This window comes from Spizellomyces punctatus (genome assembly GCF_000182565.1).
Source record: "Spizellomyces punctatus DAOM BR117 chromosome Unknown supercont1.8, whole genome shotgun sequence".
Taxonomy (NCBI): Eukaryota; Fungi; Chytridiomycota; class Chytridiomycetes; order Spizellomycetales; family Spizellomycetaceae; genus Spizellomyces; species Spizellomyces punctatus.
The window spans coordinates 1,144,354-1,160,199 of NW_015971544.1; the positions used below are offsets into that span (position 1 = coordinate 1,144,354).

Here is a 15,846-nt window from a genome sequence, read left to right on the forward strand (position 1 = left end):
CCCTCCAAAAATGCGCTTAGTATCTCACGTGATATGAGCGACTAAGCACAGGTCGGGATTCAAGCAACTGCATCTCACCTCAGCGCCAGGCATTTCCAAAAGGCCACCACCATCTTGAAAAACTCTCAAGGAATTAGGAACTAGCAGCTGAACAGCGGGGGCAATACGGGCTCATTGACCCAAGGAAGGGAGCATCACACATCATGGTGCAGGTAATTTTCGAACGTTCTTGGCTTGTCTGCATTCCAGTATTGTTTACATTGGTGTTACAACGCCTAGGCCATGGGCGCTGGTCGGAGCGCAGGTTCGCAACAACCACTTTTCTGCTAAATGATGATGATACTGATATCTTCTCAGATGTAACTCCTCCTCCAGCGCTCATCTTGCACCTCTACCCGACTCATTTTGCTTTAGGAGACTATGTAGGCCACGCGTGCGATATATTGCACCGACTTGACCATTCACCAGTTTGTTGCTTGCTTTATCTAGGATACAACATATCAATACAATGGACCTTTGAAGGTCAGATCCATATATCTGGAAGTTGGTGAATGGGACATATCAATCTGATTCTCGTTCGATGTGATAGGATTTCCTAGAGGCAGTCAACAGACAAGAACTTCCAGCAAACGCATCGGATTTGTTTAAAGAGTCTGATTTTCATGATGGTGCGTTCGTTCTCAAGCACCCATAGTCTGTCATCTGTTTATATAATATGTTGACTTGAATTGCAAATATAGGTCGGATATACGTCCAAGTCCGCGATTACCGTGTCAATTATCATGCAAATGTCCAATTATCAGAGAGAAGTTTATCCAAAGATATGTTGACATCACCAAGCGACACTGGGAAGAGCTTTTCGGGAACGGCAACACCGGACATCAGAACGTTGGTCTTACGCCCGACACCAGCCTCTCTGTGGGCAGATATTCAGTCTCTCAGTGCCACTGCAATACCTTCTGGGCCTCCGCTGGCAGAAGATACTGCACTTGAAGCAGAGGCCAAAATTTTGGTGCGCCTTTATGACTGTGAAATGGAACGCTGATAGCGTGGACGCTTACATTGTCCATAGGTGGCGACTCAGGAGCCGTTATGCCTAGACCCTGATCCAACAGTTGCTCGGACAGCAAATATCAAGGCATACAATGACGCAAAGTATCGTGTCCCAAGAAAGCGACCGAGAAATTGGGCCGCAAAGGAAGAAGATGATGAGCAGAAGAGGGAAAGCGATAGACTGATGTTGATCATGGATGAGGTATGCTTCTATGGATGTATCCTTTGCTATTGTGTGATTCAGTATTGATCGGTGTTTTGACTTCGCAGCGACGAAAGGGTGAATTTCATCCAAAGTACGTAACTGTCGCAATTTGGTGTGAGCCGCGGAATGACCTCATGTCATTGTTCCTGCAGGTTTGCAAAGTTTTCCTTTGTTGAAGATTGGAGAAAGAAGAAAGCCGCATTTGATGCAGAAGCCTTGCTTACCATTCAAGAAAAGCGAAACATTAAAGGTGATCATTTTGTAGCATAGGCATCCGGTACTCGCTCGTTCTAAACCCCTTTCTTCGATAGTGCCCACAAAGAAGACACAGGATACTCGTTTCCACCTGAATTCCGACGCAGGAACAATTGTGCGAACCCTGAACTTTCAGCAGACTTATGAACGGATTGGGGGTAATTTCAAACCGATTTTTCAAAATCCGTTTACGATTCAATATCTAACTTGCCCATAGTAACGATGTACACAACTCTAAACATACATTCCATGGGGGGCGGCCAATATTCTTGTACGCTGCGATGGGGTCAGACACCTGGCACTGGGATCGGTAAAGGTAACCTGCGAGGCAATACCTTGAGGTACGTTTACACACAAGACTTTAGGAAATCGGACACTTTGTTAATGTCGTTATGATAGATTTCCTTTGGGAAATCTGGCCGCTGCCTGGTGGTATATTCAACAATTCAAAATCCACTACACTCTGTCTAATAAGCTTATTGAGGATATTGACTCTTCAATGCAAAGGGCAGCAGGTACGTCCCTACACCGCAACAACCTGTATGCTCGCGTCTTGTTCACTGATTTCTATCACGTAGTGCAACCAATAGGAGTTTCGCAAGCTCAGGGTGTCACTGCTACCATTGCGCCACAACTTATGAACGGCACAACAGCAATACACCCTATACAGCTACAGCAACTTCAGCACCAACAACAAGCTGCTTCCCAACTGCTACATCATCCACATGCAGCAGCGCTTGGTCGTGGAGTAATACGCGGCAACGTTAGAGGGAAGTTCCGCGGGATGAGGGGTAGAGGCGCCCCAAGTAAATAGAGGGCACAAATTTGCCACGGAGGTCGAACGTTGGTCGCAAAAGCGTCGCAAATTGTACATATCATAGATTGAGTATTGGTGCAGATTGGTAAATTGGTATTTCGGTAGATGGGCTTTTTGACGTTTGCAGCACTGCTGCCAGTAAAGCTTCAGGGCATGGCGTGCCGGCCTCGGCAGATACTTTTACTTGCTCGTCTTGCAGCCGGCGACTTGTCGTGGGCCCAATAGATGCACATCGCACCTTGCTCCACCATGTCATTTCTCTCAGACTTGCAAGGGCCACGTCAACACCCGACGGGCTGAAAAACACCACCCAATCGATATCAGTGTCTCTGGAACAGCCTGCGATTTGGGCAGCTAACACGGCTTCAAAATCCGGCAAAGGACCCGTCCGATATACCATAACCTTTTCCAAAGGAATATTCGCGGCGGACAGACGTTGCGGAAGAACATCTCTGGCTTTATCACCAGCCAAGAAAAGCAATGGTGCAGAAGGACGGCCTTCGTTAATTATGATATCCGAAAGTACGTCAGCCGTTCCCGCACACTCGCCTACAGGCTTAAATCCTGCGTCGCGTGCTGCGGCACCAGTTGCTTTACCCACTACATAGAAAGGTTTGTTACGCCAATTTCCGCCCGCGGTTTGCTCGAAATCTGCAAAAGGAACGCATTTAACGGTTCAAGAAAGTTACTAAATCGCTCAGTGCACATTCAAATCAACCTTTTACAGTATCTACTGCTCGACCCCAGCATATCTTCAACGCTTCGAGTGCTCTCTTACTAGTGGCAATGAACCCTCCATATTCATGTTCTCTTTCTGTCAGAATGACAGTCAGTTCGTCCAAGTTCGTGCAGACATGCCCCAGTACTGGAACAAATATACATTGAAACCCGCTAGCGGCAAATAGAGTTTCATATGCATTTTGGACGTTCTCGGCATCTTCGTCGGATCTTCCCCGACAAAATAGGATGGTTGGGGTCATCCCTCATTTGTAGGGTTGAATGGTTGAGGGTTGCATCGTCTGGTTGATCTGGTTAGGTACTAAGCCGTTTCGTCATTGCTTACATAAGAAGTTCGGTGCCCACCGATCAGGATCTTTCCTCTTGACTGCTCTTGCACCGTGCAGGCGGATAGCTCAGCATTTGTGGCGAACCTGATAACATCCGAATACTTAAAGCGAATATTGCCTATGGCTCTCTTCCGGCCGACATTCGATGATGCGGTTGTTGAGCCACTTCTTCCGGACCCTGACCCGTCGTGTCCTTTAGATGAACCATGGGAGGGATCTTTTCGCTATGTGCGCAATGAACTCATCAACTACGTTCGCACATTGATCTGCAATTCGGTGGTTGTGCCAGTAAAGGTTAGTCGAAAGGATTTGTTGAAAGGGTTAAGCAGCATCATTGACAGGTTTCCTTTTTTCTGCGACCAGCTCTCGCACATTTTGAGGTCTACTGAGAAGGCGGAGGAAATCACTCGGAATGTCATTGAACGTGCAGGACGAGCCTCTGTGTAAGGAAAATCTGAAAACCATTTGCTATACGATCGTGCTCTGAAGCGGCTTCACATTAGATATGTCACATTACTTGTATGCAAACAATTCCGGACGGAAGCAAAGTCGGATCACGTCAACCGCACACTGGTATGACGTGGCCCTTGTAATATCAGGTCATTTAGCTTATCTTTATTTCATAGTTGGAATCCCGGGGAACGTACGCGGAAGTTCTCGCCATCTTGCTTCTTGCCCAACACAGCAGTGACAGCCTCGATATCCTAAAGGAGGTAAGACTTCAGGTAAAGGAATTGTATATCTTTTGTGAATAAATGTTATCAATGTCGCGCATCGTTACCCCCACAAAATGTGCCTGCGTTGAACTCTCTCTCCTGCTTTAGATTCTCACCTGCCAATGGGACGAGGGAAGACGGTCGGATGAACCTATCGAAAATGGCACGCATTGATCTCTGATCCTTTCTTTCAAAGTATGGTCACTGACTCGTCAAGTTTAGCTCTCACAGTAGCAATTGAAGCCCGGGCAACGCATTTCATTTCGGATGGTAGAGTCAACAACACCTTGATGGCAATGTATGCTTATAGTCAGTGGGGATGGCAGTTTACTGAATTTTGCCGCTAACAACGAAACGATCAGTTGGCGTGGAAGCTACGTTTACGACTCACGTCTGACCCAAGGATTACAACGATACCCGAGTCGTATACAAGCGCGGCAAATGACTGAAGGACGCGAAGAGAGAGGGCACGAGGGAGGAAAGCTTCAATTTAGGTGGTGGAAGCTGAGAGTGCCACGTTACCAGTAAGCCATCATCATTTTATTCAGCTTTCGTGAACCTCTTGTTGACAATAACTGTTGATAAGGTACTACACGTCCGTCTTTATTTACTTTATCTTCTTGGGATTGTACACCGTGGTTGTTAACGGGCGGACGATTACACCTGCGCCGGCAGAGATTGCAATGTATATAATGGTGTTCTCCTTTTTAGGTTGGTTTTATTCTTGCAAAAGTCTTATCTGACGTGCCCTAACGTTATTGTCAATGCAGCTGAGGACGTGAAGAGCGTAAGACCTGTTCATTCCCTATGACCATGATTTCGAGTAATGACAAAATGTGATTCTTTGTAGATTTTCTTAGCTCACCGTCGATTTGATGCACTGGGCATGTGGAATTGGTGAGTCGAAACTCTTTCCATTACGTCCTCGTTTGACATTACGCATCTGATACACCATAATGGATTTCATATAGGATTGACTATGTGTCTTACTTTATTTTTATCGTGGCATTCACCTTTCGCTTGCTGTCATATATGGAACCAAACCAAGAGCGACAACGGGAGCTCACTGATATTGGTAAATAGAGTGACCGATTGTTGACTTTCTCCATTTTCTAACTTGATGTCGGTAGCCTTCAACATTCTATCCTGTTCGGCGGTTTTCGTCTGGTTCCGGACTTTGGAACTCTTGGGTATGAGTTTGACGTTTGCTTTAAAACAATTGGGTATGCTGACCAGACGTACATTTGGTAGACACATTCCGTAATTTTGGCTATCTCCTTGTTACCGTTCGGTAGGCGTCGCTAGATGTCGATTTCCGTTGCACGGATCACCAAATTTTCGATTCACAGACGAATGCTTCAAGATGCATTGCATTTCTTTGCACTGATTGCTATTTTGATACTCGGATTCACCCAAGCCTTCCACGGGCTAGCTCTTGGATACGGCGGGGGAAAGCCTTTAGAAGATCCTGATAGGTCATCTCGAGCAAATCTGCCTTTCATACTTAATATGCTGGGGAGAAGTCTGATGTCGGTAAGCTTTCAAGAATTAGAGTGTTTAGGAGGGAGCTATATGGCTCAAGTGGACTCTGTAGGATCCCGCGTACGATGAAGCTGGGTATATTCACAAATTCTATGGCACAATTTTGATGCATATCTTTTTGTTTATTTCGTAAGTGCGTTTGTAGTACTCACAATAGCTGTGTAGTACTACGACGCTAATTTGGCTTTGGTATTTTCAGATACCTTGTCTTCATGAATTTGCTGATAGCTGTATTTAACAACTCGTACGACGAGGTCCGAGAGAAAAGCGAGGTACAGTTGATAGCCAATCACAGCCTCAATTTACGCTGGCAGGTCCACCAGGGTTACTGATTATTTCCATAGGCAGAGTACCAAATACTCTTGGCTGAAAAAATTCTGGAGCACATTCAGCGTTCATATGAAGTTCCATTCTTGCCTCCAGCGAACCTGATTGAACTCATTTTCCTACCTGGCCTACCAGTGATTGGCAAAACGCGCGGGCGCGTAGCCCTGGAATACATTTGCGCCGCATTGTTTATTCCTGAAATGTTGGCGATTGGGGTCTACGAATATTTTTGTCCTCCTCAGATAAGCGACCGAATGCAGCCCTTGACACAAACCAACGTGGCTTTTGAGACGTGGCGGTTAGACATTGAGGTTCTAGGCGAGCGAAGTGGCGGAGGGGATGTTGGTGATGGTGTTGAGGCGGCGCATGCAAAGGCAGTTGATCCCCGGCGCCGGTTGTCAGCAGCGGACAACGGCAGAGCACCCAAGGATGCCATGGATAGGATTTTGAAGGCAGTAGATGGACTTGACAAAAGAATTGCTAGGCTAGAGCATGATAGAAATGAAGAAGGGGGATGTCATTTGAGACGGGAGGATTTGGAACTGATTGCAGACCTCGTAGTGCAGAAGTTTAAGATGTCGACGGAGGGTTAAAACAGCGCACAGCACGTGTTTTAATTTTGGCACGCTGGGAGACATAGACCCTGAATTGTGGTAAACAGCAAGAAATTCAAACACCCTTGTCCCACTCCCTTGGTAGCATGTTTGTGACTGTTCTGGGTACGAATTGTTTTCACCTTGGGTCACTTCTGGGGTCAGATACCCTGGCATTTTCTTGCTCGTGCAGGGGACGCCAGTTTTAGATGTTTTGCAATGGAACTGGACATTTGCCAATGTAAATCACTCTGTTGACAGTTGCGATGATTCGAAACAGGTTTAGGTGCAGGGGACACCGCTATGTTTATCAGAATGTTTAACGCTCATCAGAGGGGTTTCTCGAGTGTCTCGAACCTTGGGCAGTTGGAAACTAAACAAGGACATTTCTCGACACCAAAGTGTGCACTCTTTGTGTTGACGAGGCTTTTCTTGTCTTTGCCCCGTGAAAGAAGGTTGCTTCGTTGCTCGCCGCAGCAAAACGGCCAAGTCTCGCCATCTATGGCTTTTGGATGAACTGTTTTTGACAAAGACGCACCCCATCGTACACCCACTTGCTGAGCAGCTGGCCGTTTCTTTGACCAAACAAAAAAAAAAAAAGAAAACATGCTTTGGTCGTTTGAAAATCCGTAAAAAATCGCGCCTCGATCCCCAAATGGCACTGTCCGACCCGCACAGATCCTTTGTGGAATCCACGTAGCTAAGCCTCTCGGATTTTACCAATATCGCTAAACAAGTTAGATCTTTTGTTTATCGTTTTAAGCAGTAAAAAGACTTACGCAAAAGAGCCGGTGCCAGAAAGAAAAAATGGATATAAAAGGGACCCCCTTGCTGTTGGCCCTTTCTCGCATCAACAACACGCAGCAAATCTCAAAGCACACCTCAACCAAGTTATTTGTTTGATCCTTCAACATCTCAAACATGTTCAAGATTGTCCTTACGACCCTTGCCTTGACCGTGTTGACGGGGGCAAACGCCCAAGACAACGACCTTGGCGCTCTTCCTGCTGCTATTCTCCCACCAGCAGGATATGTACCCAAGGAAAAGCTATACGCTGTCGGAACTCAGAACTATGTCTGTAGCGCTGGCGCTGCGACTCCTTGGACCCTAGTTACTCCAAAAGCGACCTTGTACAAGGAGGAGGCTCATACGACGGAAGTAGCAAAGCATTTCTTTACGACTCCGGATGCTACGGGCGCCAAAGTTATTTGGGAGGATGTAAACGGATCTGGATCACACGTCCGCGCTGCACCGAATGCGACATCCCCGTCTCCAGATGGTCCCCAAAACGTCCCGTGGGTCATATTGAAGGCTACCGAATCGACCGGAGAGCTCTTTGGAAATATTGGATATGTTTTACGAATCCACACTTTGGGTGGTGTTGCCCCGAATGCGACCGAGTGTACAGCTGCAAAGAATGGTACAGAAGTGGATGTCGACTACACCGCTCTCTATGTCTTTTACACGAATAAAGGTGCGACAAACACCCCCGAGACGCCTGCCACTACCTCCCAACCGGTGGAAGCAACGAAAACTCCTGTTCCTACTGGCCCGCTATCGGACGCAACCCGATCAACTGTGACGATGGCCATGTCAGTTGTTCTTTCCGCGGTCGGGTCGGCTATTTTCTGGCTTTAGATACTTTTCTCTCTGGGCTGCTGGACCGGCCGTTATATTTATATATGTTTAGATAGTTGTAGAATTACTTTTTACATGTAATGATTTTCTATGAATAAAGGTGTGATTGAACTGATATTCATATTAATTGACAATGCATAAATCTGGGTGGTTACTTTCAGCTATCTAGCGCAACAAAGTTCCAATTGAACAATCTCATTTTCCAGTCAACTTTTGTGAAACTTTCATAATCCCGCCAATCCCCCACAACATCCAATTCCGCACTCCCGAAAAAGTTCCCTGAGCATGTATCATATCCGTACTCTGTTTGCTGGCCTTCACAGCCTTGATGCCCCGCTGCATCATCTTCTCATTATACTGTTTTATCGCTTCTTTGATGTCACCGTCCGCTTGCAACGCCGCAGCGAGATCAGAGGCGTCTTGAAATGCAGTGTTGGCGCCCATACCACGGTGAGTGGTCATAGCATGAGCAGCATCGCCGAGGAGAATTACACTCAGGGGGCCAGTTTCGAGGGGGTTACCCTTTGGCGGAACTGTGGAAAAAAGGCCTCGAGGTGTGAAAATCACGTCCGAAGGGGCAGTCAAGGAGATCAATTGAGCAATATCGGGGTTGGATGGAAAACCAGATTGACAACATTGTACTGCATATTCAATTGTTTTTGCGGGATCGGAGAGTGTTTCTGAAAGCTCTGACGTGGGCGTTGGAAAGGAGAGAGCCCATACGACACGCTTGCCGGTCACCACGTCGGATGGAGCGTCAGGACGGGGTTCGGCCACGTACGGAAGAATTAAAAGTGTTTTGCCCTCTTTGCCGAGAACTCTTATACAGCCTTGGTCAAGAAGTGTTCTTATAGTGGGTGCCTTGTCAAGGACGTCCGTGCCAACGGTAGCCGCAATCGACGTGATATGCACATCTTCAACCACGAGATTCGGACACCGCTGAGCTCTGACTTTTGACCTTGAACCATCGGCTCCCACAAGAATGTCAGCCGTGATGGATGTCCCATCCTCAAAGTAGGCACGGATACCGCCGTCAGGCAACTCCTCGTAATGGTCATACTTTTTTCCCCACTCGATCGGAGCACCCTTTGCCAGCATTTGACGAAGTGCCCACCGCTCAACCGAGACGCTTCTTCCATACCCGGGTGACCCAACAATTTTCATCAAAACGTTGAGCTGGTGGTCAACCATTAGGAACGTCATAGTGTCAGAACCTTTAAACAAGGTGTCAAGGTCCGACTGGGAAATAGCCGATGCGAGAGCCTGATAGCCATCTGGATTGATACCCAGAACATATCCTTGGTTTCGTGCCGAGAGCGATGCGTCCCTTTCGTAGATTGTTACGGAAAATCTGGAATTTTTGGAGAGCCCCTGGTAGAGAAGGAGCCCACCAAGTCCTCCTCCAATGATGGCTACACGGAGTTGGTTTGGAGTTTCGGATGCTTCTTGCGACATTATAATATGTTGCAATCTGTTTATTGGGCGACAGAGGGCGTATTTGGAGAAACCCGTCCTATTTATGATCCTGCAGAGGGTATACGTGGATGAGCCCGAATTTGGCCACTTGGAAGCATTTCATTGGCAGCTCGCCCTTTGTGAACGCGTGCTGCAAAAAGCGTGCTTTTTGGGGGTTGATTTCCTTCCTGAACTCGCACGATGGAAGCTGACTTGCTTTTTGCAAAGGGCTTGTCGTCGTCAAAACGATACTCTGAAATCAGCGAGAGTTCACAGCAAATCCATTTGACATGCTTCAAGTAATGAAAAAAGTATTAATCGAATCGAAAAAAAAGAATTAGAGAATTTTACAAGATGTATGCGAGTTATTCCCTTCCCCCCCTCTAGTCCCACGCTTCTTGTGAAAGCAATCATAGAAAGTTCCCATTCAGATTACCGGCCCACCATCCTTTTTTAAAACCCACACGCTTTTAAGCTGAGAGCAACGAATCCATGTCATCTGGCCGCATGCGGGCGCCTCCAAACTGAGGTCGAGATTGACATCTATTTGACCCGTAATAATTCGTCGTCATTGGCATTGGATTTTCAAGTAGGACATACGGATCGTCCAAATAAGCGTGAGTAGGTGTGTCCACCACAGGTCGCATGACGATGCTTAGCCGCCGAGCTTTCATGTCCTTATCTCCTTCCGTATGAGGTTCGTTCTTGTTGGGTATAGAATTACAGGCACCTGAGCTGCTAGAAGACTTTGACGAGGATGATGACCGAGAGACATCAGAGCCCGATGACATAGAGCTCCGACTAGCACGCGAACGTTTGCCAACTTTAACAGTCATGGGAACACTTGTAACTGCCATAGAGCCATTCGCTGCTTGCTGAGAATGGCTGTTCAACGATGAGAATGTATCTCCCTGACTACTGGCAAGAGTCTTGCCAAGAGCACTGCGACTTTCCTTGCGTATCAGATCACGGCGAGCTGTAGCTTCGGCATCTGCACAGTTGACTTGGTCAATCACGCATTCCGTAAGCTTGATACAGGAATTTCCTTACCTCGGGCTTGTGCCTCGTCAATGATGTGCGCAGGAGTCTCATATTCTGCTGCCTTCTTTCCGTCACCGACCATCTGCTGGATCGTAGCACAGATCCGAGCAAACGCAATCTCCACGTGCTCGTCTTCCTTGATGAGTGAATCAATATCCACTACCGCGGGTTCCGAGCGAGAATCTTCTACTGGAGCGGGACTCTTGGTCGTGGACCCGTTAGCGAGGATAGCAACCGTTTCGGCATTGACGGAGCTTAGCCCTTTCAGACTATACAGAATATATCATTAGCACAGAAAACAATTATGCAGCCATCCAACCACGTTGCTCACCGTTCAATCTCTTGTCTCAGTTCATCCAGTTCTTGAGCCTGCTGACGAATGGTATTTTCCAAAGAAGAATTGACAGCGAGCAGTGAAGTGTTTGAAATCTCTAGGTCCATTATCTAAAACCGGGCGGTTAGTTCGTAATGCTTGTTTACGGCGATCAGTTCTTCCTACCTTGCGCAAGGCCTTGTCGTTTGCTTGAATTTCCATCGCGACAGGGTCGAGTATGGGACTACGCAACTGGCAACTTTTACACTTTTCTAACGTGCCTTCAGCAGCAGGCGCCAAGTTGGTTGTGTCGATATCAGCGATACCAGAGTCTGGGCGAGCCTTGCTACCAGGAATCTTGACCTAACCCAAAGTGATCAATTAGTACAAGTTCAATTTGGAGGCAGCTTCTCCGGAAAAGCGTCAGGCGATGCCTTCTTGCAAAATTCTGTTCTCACCTTTATGTTTCCAGTAGTCTTCCCAGTAAGAGTCGTGCGTTTAGGAGTAATGCGAGGCGCCTCAACTGGAGGAGCGATCACAGCACGCTGGAGCTTCCCCAGGCTGCTAGATCTGCCACTTCCAGGAGAGGAACCGTTACTACCGTCCGACGACGAGCCCGAAGAGAGTCGATTTTTGGTTGCAGCGACAGGCTTTCTAGGTGCAGGTCGGGTCGAGATCGGACTCGGCGATTGGCTTTTCGGTCGAGGAGTCGTAACAGGAGTAGGTGTAGTAGACCTCAACGTCGTTTTAGGAGTCAGCGTGCGCACGCTTGTTTTCACTTCTGCTAGAGGTTTGGCAGTCGTCCTGACGGAACCCAGAGGACGAGTCGTAGCAGTCTGAGACGTCAAGCGCTTAGGGGCGGAAGTCGGGCGCCTATCATTCAATGCACGCGGAGTCGAGAATTTGTCTTGCGGTTTATCAAACATCAAGAAGCACAGTGAGTGTAAAAGGGGGGAAGTATGAGGTTCGGAAAAGGTTACAATCTAAAAAGTATATCACGGGGATTTTGTGGGGGGGGACGGAGTTCAAGGGTAGAGGGTAAATCTATGCGGGTATTAAGGATAGAGGCAAAAAACTGCCTTAATGCAGAGATGAAAGCGTTGGACCGCCCATGGTTAGACGGTTCGGTTGGACGAAACCTAAAAGCAACGTCCGAGTGCAGTTTGTTGTTTTGTCGGTGACAAAGAGTGGAGGGTCGTCCCGGTTGCTTTTTGCGTTGAGGGAGGACCAAGCGACCAAAGTAACGGTCTGGTAGATGAAATCAGATGAAAAACAGATGAGAAAGTGTAATGAGCAAAAGGCCACCAGAGGGGCTTTCTTGTAATAAAGCCGTTGGTTGTCGCACACACTGGGCGCAGATGGAGGGCTTAGCAAACGGGACTTTTTGAAAAACGGCCGTCCCAAAAAAAAGCTTTTTTGCCAAGCAAACGAACAAACGACGACAACGATAACGACGACGACGACGACGACGACGACGAGGATGATGATGGGGATAGCAGACTGTTGTCTAGAGTCATATTCCAACGATAGCTTCTGAGGTGTTATTTTCAATGGAATTGGCAATTTCCAATGGCTTCTTGAACAGTCGTCTTGTCACGTGTGCCAAAGCGAGGCTTTCCTGGGAGGCAATTCTTTGTTTTCCAATCGCAATCGTTCAAAGGAACTGCTGAATGCGTCCATTGCAAGTGCTTTATCCGCTACGGTTTCTATCAGACATGGCATGGCGTTGCAGCGGAACGAGCAACGCCCAACTCGTATCAAACTTGAAAAGTGATCTACTTTTGAGCTTGCTGTCCAAGAAACGGGGGACTAGATTGACCATACTCTATACCAGACGCAGGGCTCATTGCCCATCCCCGAGTAGAAAGTGTAAATGCTTTTGAGAGCAACATTTGGTTGAAAAGAATTGAATAGTAGAGCACTGTTGAACAGGCAATGATGGCGGTCGATCGTGGACACTATGCGGCGATTAATCCGTATCAGGACAGCCCACAAGTGATTGGACATGGTGAGCGGTCGCTGATTGCATAACGCCATGCGTTTTCACTAGACCATCCTTGTGTGTGGGATTAAAGGAGCTACCATCAGTGCACCGCATATGCATGCATATGCATTGGAAGCATTAGAGCCTTTTCTTAAACCAGGATCTCGTGCTCTTGGTAAGCGATTCATTCCAGCCATAATCCACCATTCGCAGCCCTCAAAGGAAGGAATGTCCCAGATGTCGGCAGTGGCTCGGGCTATCTTGTCGCTTGCATGGTACAATAGCACTCTAAACCACGTTTGCTCTATTCAAACTCTGAGAATGAACACAATCTGCAAAAGGCACACATGGTTGGACCAACCGGCAAAGTCGTCGGGATTGAGCATATCCCGGAACTTGTATGTCTGGACACCAACCCCAAAGTCATCCATGAAGCTGATTTTTAGATTTCTATTGGCTAGTCGGCGTTGGGTAAAAAGAACATTGAAAGGGATCAGCCTGACTATCTCAAAGGTGGTCAAGTGGAGCTCGTTGGTCTGTATCTTGTGAGCTGTAGTCTGTAGTGCTCTGTTGCGTTTACTCAGTAGGATCCCTAGTTGGCGACGGACGAGAAGGCCACGCTGCCCAAGGTCCTTACGACGCCATCCACGTTGGTAAGGATCAAGAAAAGCAAACTTTGTCGTGCGGATACATCGTCTTCATCACCAACTTGGCGTTTTGTTTCTTGAATCTCAGGTGCTGCCGCGTATCCCGTCCCGGACAAGGTACATGACTGTTACCGTAGGAAACCCACAAAATTCCTTCAGTTAACACTACATTTCCCAGCTGATTGCGCAGCTGAAAGCCCCTGGGCGTATGGTCATCCCGGTCGGCCCAAGCTTTGGCGAACAAGCGCTCTATCAATATGATAAGGACTCGGAGGGGAATGTGAAAAAGAAGGAATTGATGGGGGTCATGTATGTCCCATTAACGAGTAAAGAAAATCAGCTAGGCCCTGGGTAAAGATATTGTACTAGCCCTTGGTTTTTTGAATGCATTCAATGAAGCTATGAAGATCGTTACTTTTTGCAAAACCATTTGATGGTAAAAATATCACACAAACTACAGCCTGGCAGATCTTCTTGCAAGCCCTGCTCGTGTGATGATTCCCTGGACACGTGTGCGGTTATGGAGGTTTTCAATAGTCATCTTGTCATGATCTGTGGCGTGTGAATCAACAACCACTGGCTTCCATCGTCAGCAGAAAGCAAACGGAGGTCTAGCGCAAAACCAAACTATGGACCAGGATGCCAACGAGACATTCCAGGCTGCACTAAAGACGGCTCCATGGGCACCATTTCAGCTTCCTACTGCAGACGGCACAATCCTCCAGACTTTCATAAAAGCCGTCTTTAAAGATCAAGGCTACGCAATCCTTGTTTCTGATTTCAAAAGAGTCTGGCTCGAAATAGCCACTGACGAAAAAGTAGAAAGAAAGTTAAAGGTATGAAAACGTGTCGGCTTGAGATCACCGTTGCACTAGCCAACAACAAGGTAACGTTTTGACATAGTCTTATGCCAAAAACTTTAGCGAAACACCAGTGTCCGGTATGCTCCCATATATTGAAAGCTATGTGCATAGCCAAAAGCCAAATGTTCGGTATATGAGCTTTTTCGAGCCCGACGAAACGGGTGAGGTGAGGTAGGAAACCTTATCCCGCAACGAAAATAATACTGGGCTGCAAATCTCATTATTGAGAAACGATAGCTGAGGATCCACGCAACGGGAACTGTAGGAACTGTCACCTTCAGATGGGTGTTTGAATGTGCCCAGCTTCATACGGATGTTTTACCGCCACGTCCGGTTCCCGGAGATGTTCTTTACTCTCATCTGTCCGTACCGCTTCTTATGGTGGTTATGGAGCAAGATCGCCGGATACAAAAACTTTTAACCCTTTTGGGAGTAAAAGAACGTGAATTGCACGAGTGTCATGACACAATGACCTTTAATGGTCTGAAATTTCCACCCAGTATGTGCAAGGCCTTCGGCACCGCGATTACCAAAGTGATGGCTAACGGCCTGTTTATAGAGCGCTCGGATCCTATTACGGCAGAGGCGTTTTCAAGTGTGGCCGATGAGGTACTTTTGTGCCCGAATCGTCTGAGCAGCTGTTCATCTCCTGACTTTTGGGCTCCACAAGGAATTCAGATCGATGCATGTCACAAAAGAATCGCTGCCTAAAGCCTTTCTCGAAAATCAGCTATACAGACTGGTATTGGGCAAGTCAGACAATGCGACTGCGGTTGCTAAAGGTAAAAAAGGACGCAATTTCGAGCATTTGGTCCGTCATTTTTGATTTTCGCTCACTATTTCAAACCGAAAAGATACGAGGTCCATATCACCGCCTGCCAACCTTGAAAGGGTCCCAACTTTGCCTGCCGGACCCATTACCTCTTCCGGGATATTTGCAAGCTTGGACGGATCGTCACCTACGGGTCCCGACGACGCGTCGTCATCTGTAAGTAGCCAAATTACCTTACCTGGCTGACAGCCGTTTACATTTTAAAACACAGCAGGCACCATCAAAGAAGGAGATTGAAAAGTCATTGGAGATGCAACGGAGACAGGAACGAGAAGAACGGTTACAGAAATTGCAAGCTGAGCAACAACAAAAGAAGAAACGGCGTAAAATCTTGTAATAATTGATCTGAACCTACAAAATCGTGCGTCTCCCAAATAGAATGAGTTGGGCCAAAAGTTCCAAAGTGTGTTTAGAGTGTGTATTCAAACAATGCGACTCTCGTATATGTTGATCATAAGTCGTTGGATTCATTGTCTCAACAATGTACGTTGCTCTTCT

At 47.2% G+C, this 15,846-nt stretch overlaps 8 protein-coding genes across 9 annotated transcripts; 5 read left to right on the top strand and 3 right to left on the bottom strand.

Moving 5' to 3' along the window:
• The first annotated feature begins 65 nt into the window (after positions 1-65).
• SPPG_05258 (uncharacterized protein) lies at positions 66-2,579 on the top strand. The gene is made up of 13 exons (XM_016753481.1): positions 66-212; positions 280-304; positions 358-422; positions 490-522; positions 590-668; positions 741-1,012; positions 1,073-1,255; positions 1,324-1,349; positions 1,411-1,508; positions 1,570-1,671; positions 1,731-1,854; positions 1,913-2,028; positions 2,092-2,579. Exons 1-13 carry the CDS (start codon positions 204-206, stop codon positions 2,325-2,327), a joined length of 1,368 nt encoding a protein of 455 aa, XP_016607925.1. The 5' UTR covers positions 66-203; the 3' UTR covers positions 2,328-2,579.
• Positions 1,900-3,474, bottom strand: SPPG_05259 (uroporphyrinogen-III synthase HEM4). The gene is made up of 3 exons (XM_016753482.1): positions 3,414-3,474; positions 3,049-3,349; positions 1,900-2,981 (listed from the first exon to the last, which is right to left on the bottom strand). Exons 2-3 carry the CDS (start codon positions 3,308-3,310, stop codon positions 2,389-2,391), a joined length of 855 nt encoding a protein of 284 aa, XP_016607926.1. The 5' UTR covers positions 3,311-3,349; positions 3,414-3,474; the 3' UTR covers positions 1,900-2,388.
• On the top strand, positions 3,457-6,666 carry SPPG_05260 (uncharacterized protein). Its single transcript, XM_016753483.1, has 17 exons — positions 3,457-3,691; positions 3,761-3,840; positions 3,901-3,970; positions 4,024-4,110; positions 4,222-4,276; positions 4,336-4,411; positions 4,476-4,637; positions 4,700-4,824; positions 4,884-4,900; positions 4,964-5,010; positions 5,085-5,188; positions 5,244-5,303; positions 5,365-5,404; positions 5,463-5,646; positions 5,708-5,784; positions 5,855-5,927; positions 6,000-6,666. Exons 1-17 carry the CDS (start codon positions 3,518-3,520, stop codon positions 6,573-6,575), a joined length of 2,007 nt encoding a protein of 668 aa, XP_016607927.1. The 5' UTR covers positions 3,457-3,517; the 3' UTR covers positions 6,576-6,666.
• A 606-nt stretch (positions 6,667-7,272) lies between these two features.
• Positions 7,273-8,330, top strand: SPPG_05261 (uncharacterized protein). The gene has a single exon (XM_016753484.1). It carries the CDS (start codon positions 7,497-7,499, stop codon positions 8,211-8,213), a length of 717 nt encoding a protein of 238 aa, XP_016607928.1. The 5' UTR covers positions 7,273-7,496; the 3' UTR covers positions 8,214-8,330.
• On the bottom strand, positions 8,272-9,728 carry SPPG_05262 (uncharacterized protein). Its single transcript, XM_016753485.1, has one exon. The coding sequence runs from the start codon at positions 9,666-9,668 to the stop codon at positions 8,409-8,411; it is 1,260 nt and encodes a 419-aa protein (XP_016607929.1). The 5' UTR covers positions 9,669-9,728; the 3' UTR covers positions 8,272-8,408.
• Positions 9,729-9,934: 206 nt separating this feature from the next.
• On the bottom strand, positions 9,935-12,499 carry SPPG_05263 (uncharacterized protein). Its single transcript, XM_016753486.1, has 5 exons — positions 11,481-12,499; positions 11,209-11,385; positions 11,041-11,153; positions 10,719-10,978; positions 9,935-10,659 (listed from the first exon to the last, which is right to left on the bottom strand). The coding sequence occupies exons 1-5, from the start codon at positions 11,946-11,948 to the stop codon at positions 10,139-10,141; spliced, it is 1,539 nt and encodes a 512-aa protein (XP_016607930.1). The 5' UTR covers positions 11,949-12,499; the 3' UTR covers positions 9,935-10,138.
• Positions 12,206-14,053, top strand: SPPG_05264. 2 transcript variants are annotated; one of them, XM_016753487.1, is made up of 9 exons: positions 12,206-12,792; positions 12,857-13,030; positions 13,098-13,181; positions 13,244-13,281; positions 13,348-13,404; positions 13,468-13,540; positions 13,603-13,659; positions 13,742-13,770; positions 13,832-14,053. In XM_016753487.1, the coding sequence occupies exons 2-9, from the start codon at positions 12,958-12,960 to the stop codon at positions 14,006-14,008; spliced, it is 588 nt and encodes a 195-aa protein (XP_016607931.1). In that variant the 5' UTR covers positions 12,206-12,792; positions 12,857-12,957; the 3' UTR covers positions 14,009-14,053. The 2 variants fall into 2 exon arrangements, with proteins under 2 accessions (XP_016607931.1, XP_016607932.1); XM_016753488.1 differs by having other exon boundaries at positions 12,206-13,030.
• Positions 14,054-14,282: 229 nt separating this feature from the next.
• On the top strand, positions 14,283-15,685 carry SPPG_05265 (uncharacterized protein; the record flags this gene model as incomplete). Its single annotated transcript, XM_016753489.1, has 7 exons — positions 14,283-14,489; positions 14,557-14,682; positions 14,754-15,015; positions 15,076-15,125; positions 15,187-15,298; positions 15,371-15,504; positions 15,560-15,685. The coding sequence occupies 7 exons, from the start codon at positions 14,283-14,285 to the stop codon at positions 15,683-15,685; spliced, it is 1,017 nt and encodes a 338-aa protein (XP_016607933.1).
• Between the last annotated feature and the right edge of the window lie 161 nt (positions 15,686-15,846).

Bases quoted from the DNA above. Each gene is read 5' to 3' on its own strand.
- SPPG_05263 (XM_016753486.1), bottom strand. From the start codon at position 11,948: ATGTTTGATAAACCGCAAGACAAATTCTCGACTCCGCGTGCATTGAAT. The intron at 11,154-11,208 runs GTAGGAAGAACT...GCCCGGTTTTAG, and splicing joins ACGACAAGGCCTTGCGCAAG to ATAATGGACCTAGAGATTTC. The intron at 10,979-11,040 runs GTGAGCAACGTG...TATTCTGTATAG, and splicing joins CTGAGACAAGAGATTGAACG to TCTGAAAGGGCTAAGCTCCG.
- SPPG_05261 (XM_016753484.1), top strand. From the start codon at position 7,497: ATGTTCAAGATTGTCCTTACGACCCTTGCCTTGACCGTGTTGACGGGG.
- SPPG_05262 (XM_016753485.1), bottom strand. From the start codon at position 9,668: ATGTCGCAAGAAGCATCCGAAACTCCAAACCAACTCCGTGTAGCCATC.
- SPPG_05258 (XM_016753481.1), top strand. The intron at 1,013-1,072 runs GTGCGCCTTTAT...CATTGTCCATAG, and splicing joins AAGCAGAGGCCAAAATTTTG to GTGGCGACTCAGGAGCCGTT. The intron at 2,029-2,091 runs GTACGTCCCTAC...TCTATCACGTAG, and splicing joins TTCAATGCAAAGGGCAGCAG to TGCAACCAATAGGAGTTTCG.
- SPPG_05264 (XM_016753488.1), top strand. From the start codon at position 12,958: ATGATGGCGGTCGATCGTGGACACTATGCGGCGATTAATCCGTATCAG. The intron at 13,282-13,347 runs GTACAATAGCAC...AATCTGCAAAAG, and splicing joins GCTATCTTGTCGCTTGCATG to GCACACATGGTTGGACCAAC. The intron at 13,771-13,831 runs GTACATGACTGT...TACATTTCCCAG, and splicing joins CGTATCCCGTCCCGGACAAG to CTGATTGCGCAGCTGAAAGC.
- SPPG_05259 (XM_016753482.1), bottom strand. From the start codon at position 3,310: ATGACCCCAACCATCCTATTTTGTCGGGGAAGATCCGACGAAGATGCC. The intron at 2,982-3,048 runs GTTGATTTGAAT...TTCCTTTTGCAG, and splicing joins AGCAGTAGATACTGTAAAAG to ATTTCGAGCAAACCGCGGGC.
- SPPG_05260 (XM_016753483.1), top strand. From the start codon at position 3,518: ATGGCTCTCTTCCGGCCGACATTCGATGATGCGGTTGTTGAGCCACTT. The intron at 3,692-3,760 runs GTTAGTCGAAAG...TTCTGCGACCAG, and splicing joins CGGTGGTTGTGCCAGTAAAG to CTCTCGCACATTTTGAGGTC. The intron at 4,638-4,699 runs GTAAGCCATCAT...ACTGTTGATAAG, and splicing joins CTGAGAGTGCCACGTTACCA to GTACTACACGTCCGTCTTTA.